Source organism: Leptodactylus fuscus, chromosome 2, assembly GCF_031893055.1.
Source record: "Leptodactylus fuscus isolate aLepFus1 chromosome 2, aLepFus1.hap2, whole genome shotgun sequence".
Taxonomy (NCBI): Eukaryota; Metazoa; Chordata; class Amphibia; order Anura; family Leptodactylidae; genus Leptodactylus; species Leptodactylus fuscus.
This window is the reverse complement of record NC_134266.1, coordinates 18,215,023-18,228,450: the sequence shown is the minus strand read 5'-3', so window position 1 is coordinate 18,228,450 and position 13,428 is coordinate 18,215,023. Positions and strand designations below refer to the sequence as shown.

The following is a 13,428-nucleotide window of genomic DNA, read 5'->3' as shown; positions in this document are numbered from 1 at the left end:
GGTTACACTGCAGCAGTTACGACTCCTCGTGTGATAGGAAAAGCTATTGGAAGCAAGTGGTGGCAGGGCGACGCGGTGATCTTTGTTTGCAGGGCGACGCGGTGATCTTTGTTTGCAGGGCAACACAGTGATCTCTGTTTGCAGGGTGACACAGTGATCTTTGTTTGCAGGGCAACACGGCGATCTCTGTTTGCAGGGTGATGCGGTGATCTTTGTTTGCAGGGCGACGTGGCGATCTTTGTTTGCAGACCGATGCGGCGATCTTTGTTTGCAGGGCGACGCGGCGATCTGTGTTTGCAGGGCGACGCGGCGATCTGTGTTTGCAGGGCGACGCGGCGATCTGTGTTTGCAGGGCGACGCGGCGATCTGTGTTTGCAGGGTGACGCGGCGATCTGTGTTTGCAGGGCGACGCGGCGATCTGTGTTTGCAGGGCGACGCGGCGATCTCTGTTTGCAGGGCGACGCGGCGATCTCTGTTTGCAGGGCGATGCGGCGATCTCTGTTTGCAGGGCGACGCGGTGATCTCTGTTTGCAGGACGACGCAGTGATTTTTGTTTGCGGGGCAAAGCGGCGATCTGTGTTTGCAGGACGACGCGGCGATTTTTGTTTGCGGGGCAAAGCGGCGATCTGTGTTTGCAGGGCGACGCGGCGATCTCTGTTTGCAGGGCGACGCGGCGATCTCTGTTTGCAGGGCGACGCGGCGATCTCTGTTTGCAGGGCGACGCGGCGATCTCTGTTTGCAGGGCGACGCGGCGATCTCTGTTTGCAGGGCGACGCGGCGATCTCTGTTTGCAGGGCGACGCGGCGATCTCTGTTTGCAGGGCGACGCGGCGATCTCTGTTTGCAGGGCGACGCGGCGATCTCTGTTTGCAGGGCGACGCGGCGATCTCTGTTTGCAGGGCGACGCGGCGATCTCTGTTTGCAGGACGACGCGGCGATTTTTGTTTGCAGGGCGACACGGTGATCTTTGTTTGCAGGGCGACGCGGCGATCTCTGTTTGCAGGGCGACGCGGTGATCTTTGTTTGCGGGGCGGCGCGGCGATCTTTGACTGCCAAAGTCACAGCTTAGTCCTAGCCTTAGATGCTCAAATTCTGTGCAACTTTTTGTTGTACAACTAAGGGCTCGTTCACATCTGCGTTCTTCTTTCCTTATTGCAGGTTTCCGTTTCCTGCATAAAACAGATGCAGGAGACGGAAGCCTGCAGGAGACTTTCTCACCCATTCATTTGAATGGGTGAGAAAGCTGTCCGGCCGTGCGCGGCAGTGAGCGTTTTGCGCTCTCCGCCGCGAAACCGGGTTTTATAATCCGGACACAGAGTCGGACATGCAGTACTCTGTGTCCGGATAAAAAAATCCGGTTTCGCGGCGGAGAGCATAAAACGCTCACCGCCGCGCACGGCCGGACCCGATCTATGGTTTCCGTCTTCTGCCATGCAGAAGACGGAAACCATAGTATGGACACATTGAACGCAGGTGTGAACCCAGCGTAAGGCTTGGTTCACATCTGCACACGGGTTTTTGTTCGGGGGCTCCGCTTGGGGACACCCCAAATGGAAACCTAATTGCATAAAACAGTGGTTACCTTAGGAAACCCGCAAACCCCATAGACTATAATGGGGTCCACGTGATTTCTGTTTAGTTTCCGCACAAAAGGGGCGAAAAATGTGGAGAGGTGAATGGAATTCCCATACGGAGACTGGGCGCAGATGTGAACTGAGCCTAAGGCTAGGACTACACTGCGACCTGCGACTCCTTCACCAATGCAATTGCATAGAAACCCTGATGGTGCTGCGACTCAAACTCTCTTTTGCAAAACAAATTCAGCAATGCTGGATCTTTTTGACGACCAGAAGTCGAGAGGGTTCACAGTGTGACTCCATGCACTTACATTAATGAAGGGGTCACAGTGCGACGCGGTGATCTTTAGTCACGTGATAGGAGTCGCTGCAATATTTAGCACTAACCTTAAACAATTGTGTGATATGTCTGTTATTTACAGTCGTAAAAATAATTTAAAACTGATTTGGCTGTAAAATCAGTCAAGTTGCAGATATGTCGCACGTGAGTGAGTCGTGTGTCATTTCTATTACAGTCTGCGGTAAAATAGTGGCATGTGACTCATTGGCAAAATACAACAGATTTGGATTTTTTGCGATTGTCACATGCCACACATCATAGAAGCTTTTGTTTGTGCCTCTTCTTTTTATCGTATAATTCTAGCAGTCTGCAGTCACCACTAGGGGGAGCTCAGACGCTTATTGTATACAGTAGATCTGATTCAGTATATAAACTGTAGGAACAAACAATCCACTGATCTTGATCTGCTATACTAGTTGATGGGGTATGCCTAGGAACAGCAATGAAGTGTCCCTTAAATGGGTTAGGCCACTCTTAAAGGGATCCTATCGTTGGATACCCTTTTTTTCTCGATAACACGTAGAAATAGCCTTAAGAAGGGCTATTCTTCTCCTACCTTTAGATGTCATCTCCGTGCCGCCGTTTGGTAGAAATCCGGGTTTTCTTCAGTATGCAAATGAGTTCTCTTGCAGCACTGGGGGCGGGCCTCAGCGCTCAAACAGCACTGGGGTTGTCCCCAATGCTGCGAGAGAAATCTCCAGCGACGCCTCTATCTTCAAATTGATAAGCCTCGGACCTTGGGCAGAGCCTACTGTGCATGCCACGGCTACAAGAAAATGGCCTATTACATCAGCTTACTGTGTAAGCGGCCATTTTCTTGTGGCCCGGGCATGCGCAGTCGGCTCTGCCCGAGGTCCGAGGCCTAGTAGATTGATACCCGAGACAGAAGAAGACACAGGGAGAGGCCGTTCCAGAAGAAGATAGAGGGGTCACTGGAGATTTCTCTCGCAGCATTGGGAACACCCCCAGTGCTGCGAGAGAACTCATTTGCATACTGAAGAAAACCTTGATTTCTACCAAACAGCAGCGCAGAGATGACCTCTAAAGTTAGGAGAAGAATAGCCTTTCTTAAGGCTATTCCTACGTGTTAGTCAGAAAAAAAGGATATCCAATGACAGGATCCCTTTAATCCCCTGGGAGCCTCCCGTGACCCCTTCATGCCACAGCAATACTACACGAGTTTGGGTGGTTTTTCTACATGGGTTTGAGGAGGAATTCTGCAGCAAGTCCTCCTCCACCTCAGGCTGCTTTTTTTTGGTTTCCTCGTGCTTCGTATCCCTTATCCCTTGGCCACAGTGATATACACTGCGTATCTGCACCTCGCAGACGTCCTGTTATCATGACCCGGGATCGTGAAAGGTGGATAGAGATGTTTTTGTAATTGAATTTAGAATTTTTGTTTGTGACTCGCGTGAAAGTGATGAATGGAGGGCTTTGGTTCCGTCTGACCACAGATTTGCTGCTTTGTCTACATGTGAGTGATGGGTCAATGATCCCTAAGCAGGTTACGTGCAGTTACTTAACATCTACATGTGTGTCCGGTGGGGCGTATTGACGGCGACAATTAATCTTGTTTAGCCAGGTTTCTCTCCATAATTAAAATTGATTGTTCTCTTGTTAATGTACAGATTTCCCGATATTCGATGGCCGTGAATTCCTTTGTTCTTAGGTGCCGGCGCTCCGCTGACTTGTCGCACGGTTTATGTTTACTTCAGGCTGCAAAAAAAACAAAAAAACAATCCAGACCGTGTAAAAAGAATATAATGTAATGTGAATTAAAAGCATAAATTATATCAGAGACTAGAGCATTCATAATAGATGTCTGCAGCGTCGTGAGGTGTCAGGGCTGCAATGGGAAGAATGAGGGGAAGCGACAGGATTACTGAGCAAACATTTATAGACTTTAAGGAGAAGGAGAAATCACTAGGTCTTCGCCGTCTCTTATATCTGTCCCACGGGGGTCTTTTTGGATTGTTATTCTTGTTTAGCTTTTGTAGGAAAACATTAAAGCAGCTTTACTGTGAAAATTTTTAGGTAGCTACTTTTGCTTTAGGTGTATGTTGGTGGCAGCGAAGCTTTGCTCACTTGAGCACCTGATTTGGTAGCATGACATTGCTCAGCGAGCCCCTAGGGTAGTGTGTTGTGGCCTGGTGAGTCCCCAAGTGGCAGCCTAACATCTCCCAGTTGGGTCCCCCATGTGGCAGTGTGGCGTCTCCCAGTTGGGTCCCCCATGTGGCAGTGTGGCATCTCCATTGGGCCCCCCTAGGTGGCAGTGGGGCATCTCCCATTTGGGCCCCCTAGGTGGCATTGGGGCATCTCCCAATTGGGCCCCCCTAGGTGGCAGTGAGGCATGTCCCATTTGGGCCCCCTAGGTGGCATTGGGGCATCTCCCAATTGGGCCCCCCTAGGTGGCAGTGAGGCATGTCCCATTTGGGCCCCCTAGGTGGCAATGGGGCATCTCCAAATTGGGCCCCCCTAGGCGGCAGCCTAACATCTCCCAGTTGGGTCCCCTATGTGGCAGTGTGGCGTCTCCCAGTTGGGTCCCCATGTAGCAGTGTGGCATCTCCCAGTTGGGCCATCTACGTGGCATTGGGGCATCTCCCAATTGGGCCCCCCTAGGTGGCAGCGGGGCATCTCCCAGTTGGGCCCCCTAGGTAGCAATGTGGTATCTACCAGTTGGGTTCCCCATGTGGCAGCGTGGCATCTCCCAATTGGGCTCCCTTAGGTGGCAGTGAGGCATCTCCCAGTTGTGCCCCCTAGGTGGCATTGGGGCATCTCCCAATTGGGCCCCCCTAGGTGGCAGTGGGGCATCTCCCATTTGGGCCCCCTAGGCGGCAGCCTAACATCTCCCAGTTGGGTCCCCCATGTGGCAGTGTGGCGTCTCCCAGTTGGGTCCCCCATGTGGCAGTGTGGCGTCTCCCAGTTGGGTCCCCCATGTGGCAGTGTGGCATCTCCCAGTTGGGCCATCTAGGTGGCATTGGGACATTTCCCAATTGGGCCCCCCTAGGTGGCAGCGGGGCATCTCCCAATTGGGCCCCCTAGGTAGCAATGTGGTATTTACCAGTTGGGTTCCCCATGTGGCAGTGTGGCATCTCCCAATTGGGCCACCCCAGGTGATGGCAGAGCATCTCCCAGTTGGGCCCCTAGGTGGCAGTGTGGTATCTTCCAGTTGGGTTCCCCATGTGGCAATGTGGCATCTCCCAGTTGGGTTCCCCATGTGGCAATGTGGCATCTCCCAGTTGGGTTCCCCATGTGGCAGTGTGGCATCTCCCATTTGGGCCACCCCAGGTGGTGTCAGAGCATCTCCCAGTTGGGCCCCTAGGTGGCAGTGTGGCATCTACCAGTTGGGTCCCTCATATGGTAGTGGAGCATCTCCCAGTGGGGGCCCCCGGGTGGTAGTGCTCTGCTGGCTCCAGTTTTCAGCATGTCATTGCTTTATGAGCCCCAGATGGCAGCATGGTCTTCATTGTCTCTCTTATTTGTACCATTGGGATCTTTTTGGATTGATATCCTTCTTTAGTATAGTTTAACTGTGAATATTTTAGGTACCTTCCTTTTGAGTTTGGGTTACCAAATGGCAGCTGCCCTTTCTGTGTGAGCCCCTAGGTGGCAGCACTCCATTGCTCAGTGAGCCCCACATGATTCGTGCAGTAACTTTAGAGCACCAGTCAATAGATCCAAGGTTCTTAATATATCCTATTATAGATGTATAGTTAGCGTTTTAGCTGTGGGTATAACATGCGCCATGTCTTTTTGGTATGTAATGTGTTCTCACTTGTCCTGTTCCAGATCTCAGCGAGTGGTACTGTACGAAGTCTGTGCTGGCCCTGGTGGATGGCGAGCTCTGGGATATGTATAAGCCTCTGACTAAGTCTTGCACTGTACAGTTTCTTACCTTTAAAGATGAAGATCCAGAGGAAGTTAATAAGGTCGGTATACTCACCTTATATAGTTAACCATATCATTGAAAAATAACCGAAACCGAACATCAGCCAGGATAACCAACGTGATTTTGTTCAAACCGAATCCTAGACCCCAGAGTATAATTAGAGGAGGCCCAGGAGAGGTGAGCAAACACAAAAAACTGTGTTACTCACCTCTCCTGGGCTCCGGTGTGACTCCCTGCTGTCTTTGGCGCTTCTTCCTGTTGTTAGAGATCGTTGAGGTCTGTGATTGGGCCTCAGTGATCACATGGGTGTGACATCTCCCAGGAGGCATGGAGTGGTCCTCAAGGGAGTACTAGATGCCATAAAGATGTCCAGGAGAGTATAACTTTTTCAGTTTCCATGCCTCTCCTGTGCCTCCATTTATCATACTCTGGAGTCTGAGGAGACACCAAAGTATAATAATACCAGCTATGTTTGCTTGGAACGAAAAAACTTCCAGGCGTCTTGTGAGATTCACCCAACACTTAGATCTACTGTACAAGGAACATGGTTTAAAAGGGGTGTGACCTAAATAATCGACAATAATCGTCATCACGCTAAAATGCCTAATTAATGTTAATTAATTTTGATTCAGCTCTTCATCACCCAGCCCTAGCTGAAACCCCCCAAGAAGTGACCCATCAAATGTCACAGTCAATCACAACCATAGTTACATAGTAGATGAGGTTGGATGAAGACATTAGTCCATCAAGTCCAACCTATAACCCTACAGTCCCCTACAGTGTTGATCCAGGGGAAGGCTAAAACCCCATGAGGCTCATGCCAATTGCCCCATTTCAGGGGAAAAAATTCCTTCACAACCTCAATCTGGCAGTCAGTATAAAACCCTGGATCAACGTGTCCTTAAAATCTAGAATCAATAACCCGTAACATTGTTCTCTTCAAGAAAGGCATCCAGGCCGTCTTTGAACTTGTTTAAAGGGATTCTACCACTAAAACACATTTTTTTCTAGTTAACACGTCGGAATAGCCTTTAGAAAGGCTATTCGTCTCTTACCTTTGGATGGGCTCTCTGCCGCGCCGTTCGTTCAAAATACCGGTTTGTACCGGTATGCTAATGAGTTCTCTCGCAGCGATGGGGGCGTCCCCATCGCAGGAGCAGCGATGGGGGCGTCCCCATTGCAGCTCGAAAACCGACCGCAGCGCCGCCTCTCTGGTCTTCTGTATCCTCCCCTTGCTTCTTCAGCGTACTGTCGGAGGCCTGTGCAGTACGCTCTGTTCGGCGAAGATTGCCGAACGTACTGCGCATGCGCGAAATTGCAGTGCCCGCACTATGGCTGGGACCGCAATTACGACTAAGAGGAACAATCCTCGAAACGCGTCAGTTGCGTCTTTTGTAACAATGAATATGGAAACACCATAATGGTGCTTATGTTTCTTCAATTTTGATTGGATTTTATTCAGTGCATCAATAAATGCTAAGTTTTATTTGAAAAGACCTTGGAGTGGAGCTGGATCTTTTTCACCGATTTTTTATAACTATGTCCTTGTCATGAGAATCTAGACTTCTTATGATGCATCCCATAATTGTATTTGCCTTGGCAGCAGCTGCCTGACACTGGTCACTAAAGGTAAGTTTGCTGTCCACCAAGATCCCTAAGTATTTCTCATTGGCAGTCTTTTTTACTATTAAGTCCATAATCAGACCATGGGCATCAGCACCCAGTCCTCATTGTGTAAAACAGGGTTATGGCGCCTGCTTTGTCAGAATGATGACACAGGGGGCGTGTCTGTGACACAGGGGGCGTGTCTGTGACTACCTGAAACTCCCTATCGGCACAGTAGCCAGACTGTAGTCACACATCTGCCCTAATGAGCCCAAAAAGTAACGACGGAGAAGATGTAAAGGTCACAAAGCCGGTAACCTCACCCCCTGTAGGTACTGACTTTAGCGTCCTCTTCCAGCTTCTGACTTTAAGAAACTTGCTGCATCGTCTGAGTTTCTTAGAAAATTTCTTCACATCATTTCAGCTCCTTGGTTCTTGTTCACTCTGCACAAGAGGTCACGGGGTGTTGTATTTGGTGTCTTTGCTTTTGGCATAATCCCTTTCTGTCTATAGCAGGTTTAGGTGTCACGTGCTACGGCACCACAGGCATGAAACGGTCACGTCCCGGCTCCCAATGAGCATTTATCGGCACCTCATCTAGAAACACAAAAGCCTCCGGCAGCATCAATAGGGCTGAGCGGTATCTGATCCAGGCAGGACACGTGACCTTTACACTCCTCGCTGGGATCAATGCAACATGAAAATTGACAACGATCAGTTTTAGGATTTCTGTACAAATCTCCCCTTCCTACAAGTCTCCCTTTGTGTCGTTTATTCAATAAGAGCTCCTGTAGCCTTTGTGTAATCCCACCTGGCGTTCCTCGTGCGGTTACAGGGATTGGATACGGCTCTGTTTATAAACGGGAATTCACAGCGTCGACTGAAATAAACTAAAGCCTTGAATTTCCCATTATCAATAAACTCAGGCCCCCAGCGATCGCCACTTATCCCCTACCCTGTCCACGCCGCCTTCCTGACAGTACAAAGACTACATAGCATATCAGGCACCAAAACTATCAGCATTGACTGTTCAGGAATGGCGGGGGCTAGAGAGAAAATGGAAAAATTAATTCTTTGCAGATGTTATGTTGATCCGTATCATATTGCAACTGCTGGTCATAGTCCTTTCCAGTGTCACTTTGACTATTTTACAGTACAGTACAATATAGTATAGTACAGTACAATGTAGTATATTATAGTACAGTACAGTGTAGTATATTACAGTACAGTACAGTGTAGTATATTACAGTACAGTACAATATAGTATATTACAATACAGTGTTGTATAGTACAGTACAATGTAGTATATTACAGTACAGTATAGTATATTACAGTACAGTACAATATAGTATATTACAATACAGTGTTGTATAGTACAGTACAATGTAGTATATTATAGTACAGTACAGTGTAGTATATTACAGTACAGTACAGTATAGTATATTACAGTACAGTACAATATAGTATATTACAATACAGTGTTGTATAGTACAGTACAATGTAGTATATTTCAGTACAGTACAATGTAGTATATTACAGTACAGTATACTACAGTACAATGTAGTATATTACAGTACAGTAGTTTATTACAGTACAGTAGTATTACTGTACAGTACAGTGTAGTATATTACAGTACAGTATAGTACAGTATAGTACAGTACAATGTATATTACAGTACAGTGTAGTATATTACAGTGTAGTATATTACAGTACAGTACAATGTAGTATATTACAGTACAGTACAATGTAGCATATTACAGTACAGTATAGTACAGTATAGTATAGTACAATGTATATTACAATACAGTGTATTATATTAGTGTAGTATATTACAGTACAGTACAATGTAGTATATTACAGTACAGTACAATGTAGTATAGTTTGGTATAGTATAGCAGTACAGTACAGTGTAGTATAGTATGGTACAGTGTAGTATAGTACAGTATGGTAGAGTGTATTTTATAACAGTATGGTGTAGTACAGTATGGTAGTGTAGTGTAGTACAGTATGGTGTGGTACAGTATGGTAGAGTGTAGTGTAGTACAGTATGGTGTAGTGTAGTACAGTATGGTGTAGTGTAGTACAGTATGGTGTAGTATAGTACAGTATGGTGTAGTATAGTACAGTATGGTAGAGTGTAGTATATAACAGTATGGTGTAGTATAGTACAGTATGGTAGAGTGTAGTGTAGTACAGTATGGTAGAATGTAGTACAGTATGGTAGAGTGTAGTACAGTATGGTAGAGTAGTATAGTACAGTATGGTGTAGTGTAGTATGGTAGAGTGTAGTGTAGTACAGTATGGTAGAGTGTAGTACAGTATGGTAGAGTGTAGTATAGTACAGTATGGTGTAGTGTAGTATGGTAGAGTGTAGTATAGTACAGTATGGTAGAGTGTAGTGTAGTACAGTATGGTAGAGTGTAGTATAGTACAGTATGGTGTAGTGTAGTACAGTATGGTAGAGTGTAGTATAGTACAGTATGGTGTAGTATAGTACAGTATGGTGTAGTATAGTACAGTATGGTAGAGTGTAGTGTAGTACAGTATGGTAGAGTGTAGTATAGTACAGTATGGTGTAGTGTAGTACAGTATGGTAGAGTGTAGTGTAGTACAGTATGGTAGAGTGTAGTATAGTACAGTATGGTGTAGTATAGTACAGTATGGTAGAGTGTAGTGTAGTACAGTATGGTAGAGTGTAGTATAGTACAGTATGGTAGAGTGTAGTGTAGTACAGTATGGTGTAGTGTAGTACAGTATGGTAGAGTGTAGTACAGTATGGTAGAGTGTAGTATAGTACAGTATGGTGTAGTGTAGTACAGTATGGTAGAGTGTAGTATAGTACAGTATGGTGTAGTGTAGTACAGTATGGTAGAGTGTAGTATAGTACAGTATGGTAGAGTGTAGTATAGTACAGTATGGTGTAGTGTAGTACAGTATGGTAGAGTGTAGTGTAGTACAGTATGGTAGAGTGTAGTATAGTACAGTATGGTAGAGTGTAGTGTAGTACAGTATGGTGTAGTGTAGTACAGTATGGTAGAGTGTAGTATAGTACAGTATGGTGTAGTATAGTACAGTATGGTAGAGTGTAGTGTAGTACAGTATGGTAGAGTGTAGTATAGTACAGTATGGTAGAGTGTAGTATATTAAAGTATGGTAGAGTGTAGTACAGTATGGTAGAGTGTAATGTAGTACAGTATGGTAGAGTGTAGTATAGTACAGTATGGTAGAGCGTAGTATAGTACAGTATGGTAGAGTGTAGTGTAGTACAGTATGGTGTAGTGTAGTACAGTATGGTGTAGTGTAGTACAGTATGGTGTAGTGTAGTACAGTATGGTAGAGTGTAGTACAGTATGGTAGAGTGTAGTATAGTACAGTATGGTAGAGTGTAGTACAGTATGGTGTAGTACAGTATGGTAGAGTGTAGTGTAGTACAGTATGGTGTAGTGTAGTACAGTATGGTAGAGTGTAGTGTAGTACAGTATGGTGTAGTGTAGTACAGTATGGTAGAGTGTAGTATAGTACAGTATGGTGTAGTGTAGTACAGTATGGTAGAGTGTAGTATAGTACAGTATGGTAGAGTGTAGTACAGTATGGTGTAGTACAGTATGGTAGAGTGTAGTGTAGTACAGTATGGTGTAGTGTAGTGTAGTACAGTATGGTAGAGTGTAGTGTAGTACAGTATGGTAGAGTGTAGTACAGTATGGTAGAGTGTAGTATAGTACAGTATGGTAGAGTGTAGTGTAGTACAGTATGGTAGAGTGTAGTGTAGTACAGTATGGTAGAGTGTAGTGTAGTACAGTATGGTAGAGTGTAGTGTAGTACAGTATGGTAGAGTGTAGTGTAGTACAGTATGGTAGAGTGTAGTGTAGTACAGTATGGTAGAGTGTAGTATAGTACAGTATGGTGTAGTGTAGTATAGTACAGTATGGTAGAGTAGTACAGTATGGTGTAGTACAGTATGGTAGAGTGTAGTGTAGTACAGTATGGTAGAGTGTAGTGTAGTACAGTATGGTGTAGTATAGTACAGTATGGTGTAGTGTAGTACAGTATGGTATAGTGTAGTATAGTACAGTATGGTGTAGTACAGTATGGTAGAGTGTAGTGTAGTACAGTATGGTGTAGTGTAGTGTAGTACAGTATGGTAGAGTGTAGTGTAGTACAGTATGGTGTAGTGTAGTACAGTATGGTAGAGTGTAGTATAGTACAGTATGGTGTAGTGTAGTACAGTATGGTAGAGTGTAGTATAGTACAGTATGGTAGAGTGTAGTACAGTATGGTGTAGTACAGTATGGTAGAGTGTAGTGTAGTACAGTATGGTGTAGTGTAGTACAGTATGGTAGAGTGTAGTGTAGTACAGTATGGTAGAGTGTAGTACAGTATGGTAGAGTGTAGTATAGTACAGTATGGTAGAGTGTAATGTAGTACAGTATGGTAGAGTGTAGTGTAGTACAGTATGGTAGAGTGTAGTGTAGTACAGTATGGTAGAGTGTAGTGTAGTACAGTATGGTAGAGTGTAGTGTAGTACAGTATGGTAGAGTGTAGTGTAGTACAGTATGGTGTAGTATAGTACAGTATGGTAGAGTGTAGTGTAGTACAGTATGGCAGAGTGTAGTGTAGTACAGTATGGTAGAGTGTAGTGTAGTACAGTATGGTAGAGTGTAGTATAGTACAGTATGGTGTAGTATAGTACAGTATGGTAGAGTGTAGTGTAGTACAGTATGGTAGAGTGTAGTATAGTACAGTATGGTAGAGTGTAGTACAGTATGGTAGAGTGTAGTATATTAAAGTATGGTAGAGTGTAGTACAGTATGGTGTAGTATAGTACAGTATGGTAGAGTGTAGTGTAGTACAGTATGGTAGAGTGTAGTATAGTACAGTATGGTAGAGTGTAGTGTAGTACAGTATGGTGTAGTGTAGTACAGTATGGTAGAGTGTAGTATAGTACAGTATGGTAGAGTGTAGTACAGTATGGTGTAGTATAGTACAGTATGGTAGAGTGTAGTGTAGTACAGTATGGTAGAGTGTAGTATAGTACAGTATGGTAGAGTGTAGTACAGTATGGTAGAGTGTAGTATATTAAAGTATGGTAGAGTGTAGTACAGTATGGTAGAGTGTAGTATAGTACAGTATGGTAGAGTGTAGTATAGTACAGTATGGTAGAGTGTAGTGTAGTACAGTATGGTAGTGTAGTGTAGTACAGTATGGTGTAGTGTAGTACAGTATGGTGTAGTGTAGTACAGTATGGTAGAGTGTAGTACAGTATGGTAGAGTAGTATAGTACAGTATGGTAGAGTGTAGTACAGTATGGTGTAGTACAGTATGGTAGAGTGTAGTGTAGTACAGTATGGTGTAGTGTAGTACAGTATGGTAGAGTGTAGTGTAGTACAGTATGGTAGAGTGTAGTATAGTACAGTATGGTGTAGTGTAGTACAGTATGGTAGAGTGTAGTATAGTACAGTATGGTAGAGTGTAGTACAGTATGGTGTAGTACAGTATGGTAGAGTGTAGTGTAGTACAGTATGGTGTAGTGTAGTGTAGTACAGTATGGTAGAGTGTAGTGTAGTACAGTATGGTAGAGTGTAGTACAGTATGGTAGAGTGTAGTATAGTACAGTATGGTAGAGTGTAGTATAGTACAGTATGGTAGAGTGTAGTGTAGTACAGTATGGTAGAGTGTAGTGTAGTACAGTATGGTAGAGTGTAGTGTAGTACAGTATGGTAGAGTGTAGTGTAGTACAGTATGGTAGAGTGTAGTGTAGTACAGTATGGTAGAGTGTAGTGTAGTACAGTATGGTAGAGTGTAGTGTAGTACAGTATGGTAGAGTGTAGTGTAGTACAGTATGGTGTAGTGTAGTGTAGTACAGTATGGTGTAGTGTAGTGTAGTACAGTATGGTAGAGTGTAGTACAGTATGGTGTAGTACAGTATGGTAGAGTGTAGTGTAGTACAGTATGGTAGAGTGTAGTGTAGTACAGTATGGTGTAGTATAGTACAGTATGGTGTAGTGTAGTACAGTATGG

At 45.1% G+C, this 13,428-nt stretch overlaps 1 protein-coding gene across 1 annotated transcript in view; it reads left to right on the top strand.

Moving 5' to 3' along the window:
- The window catches only part of MRPL39 (mitochondrial ribosomal protein L39), a 77,113-nt gene that overhangs the window by 23,716 nt on the left and 39,969 nt on the right, over positions 1 to 13,428 (top strand). Inside the window, exon 3 of the mRNA XM_075263493.1 lies at positions 5,706 to 5,845. Coding sequence (XP_075119594.1) covers positions 5,706 to 5,845 — 140 coding nt within the window. The remainder of the gene's footprint in view (positions 1 to 5,705; positions 5,846 to 13,428) is intronic.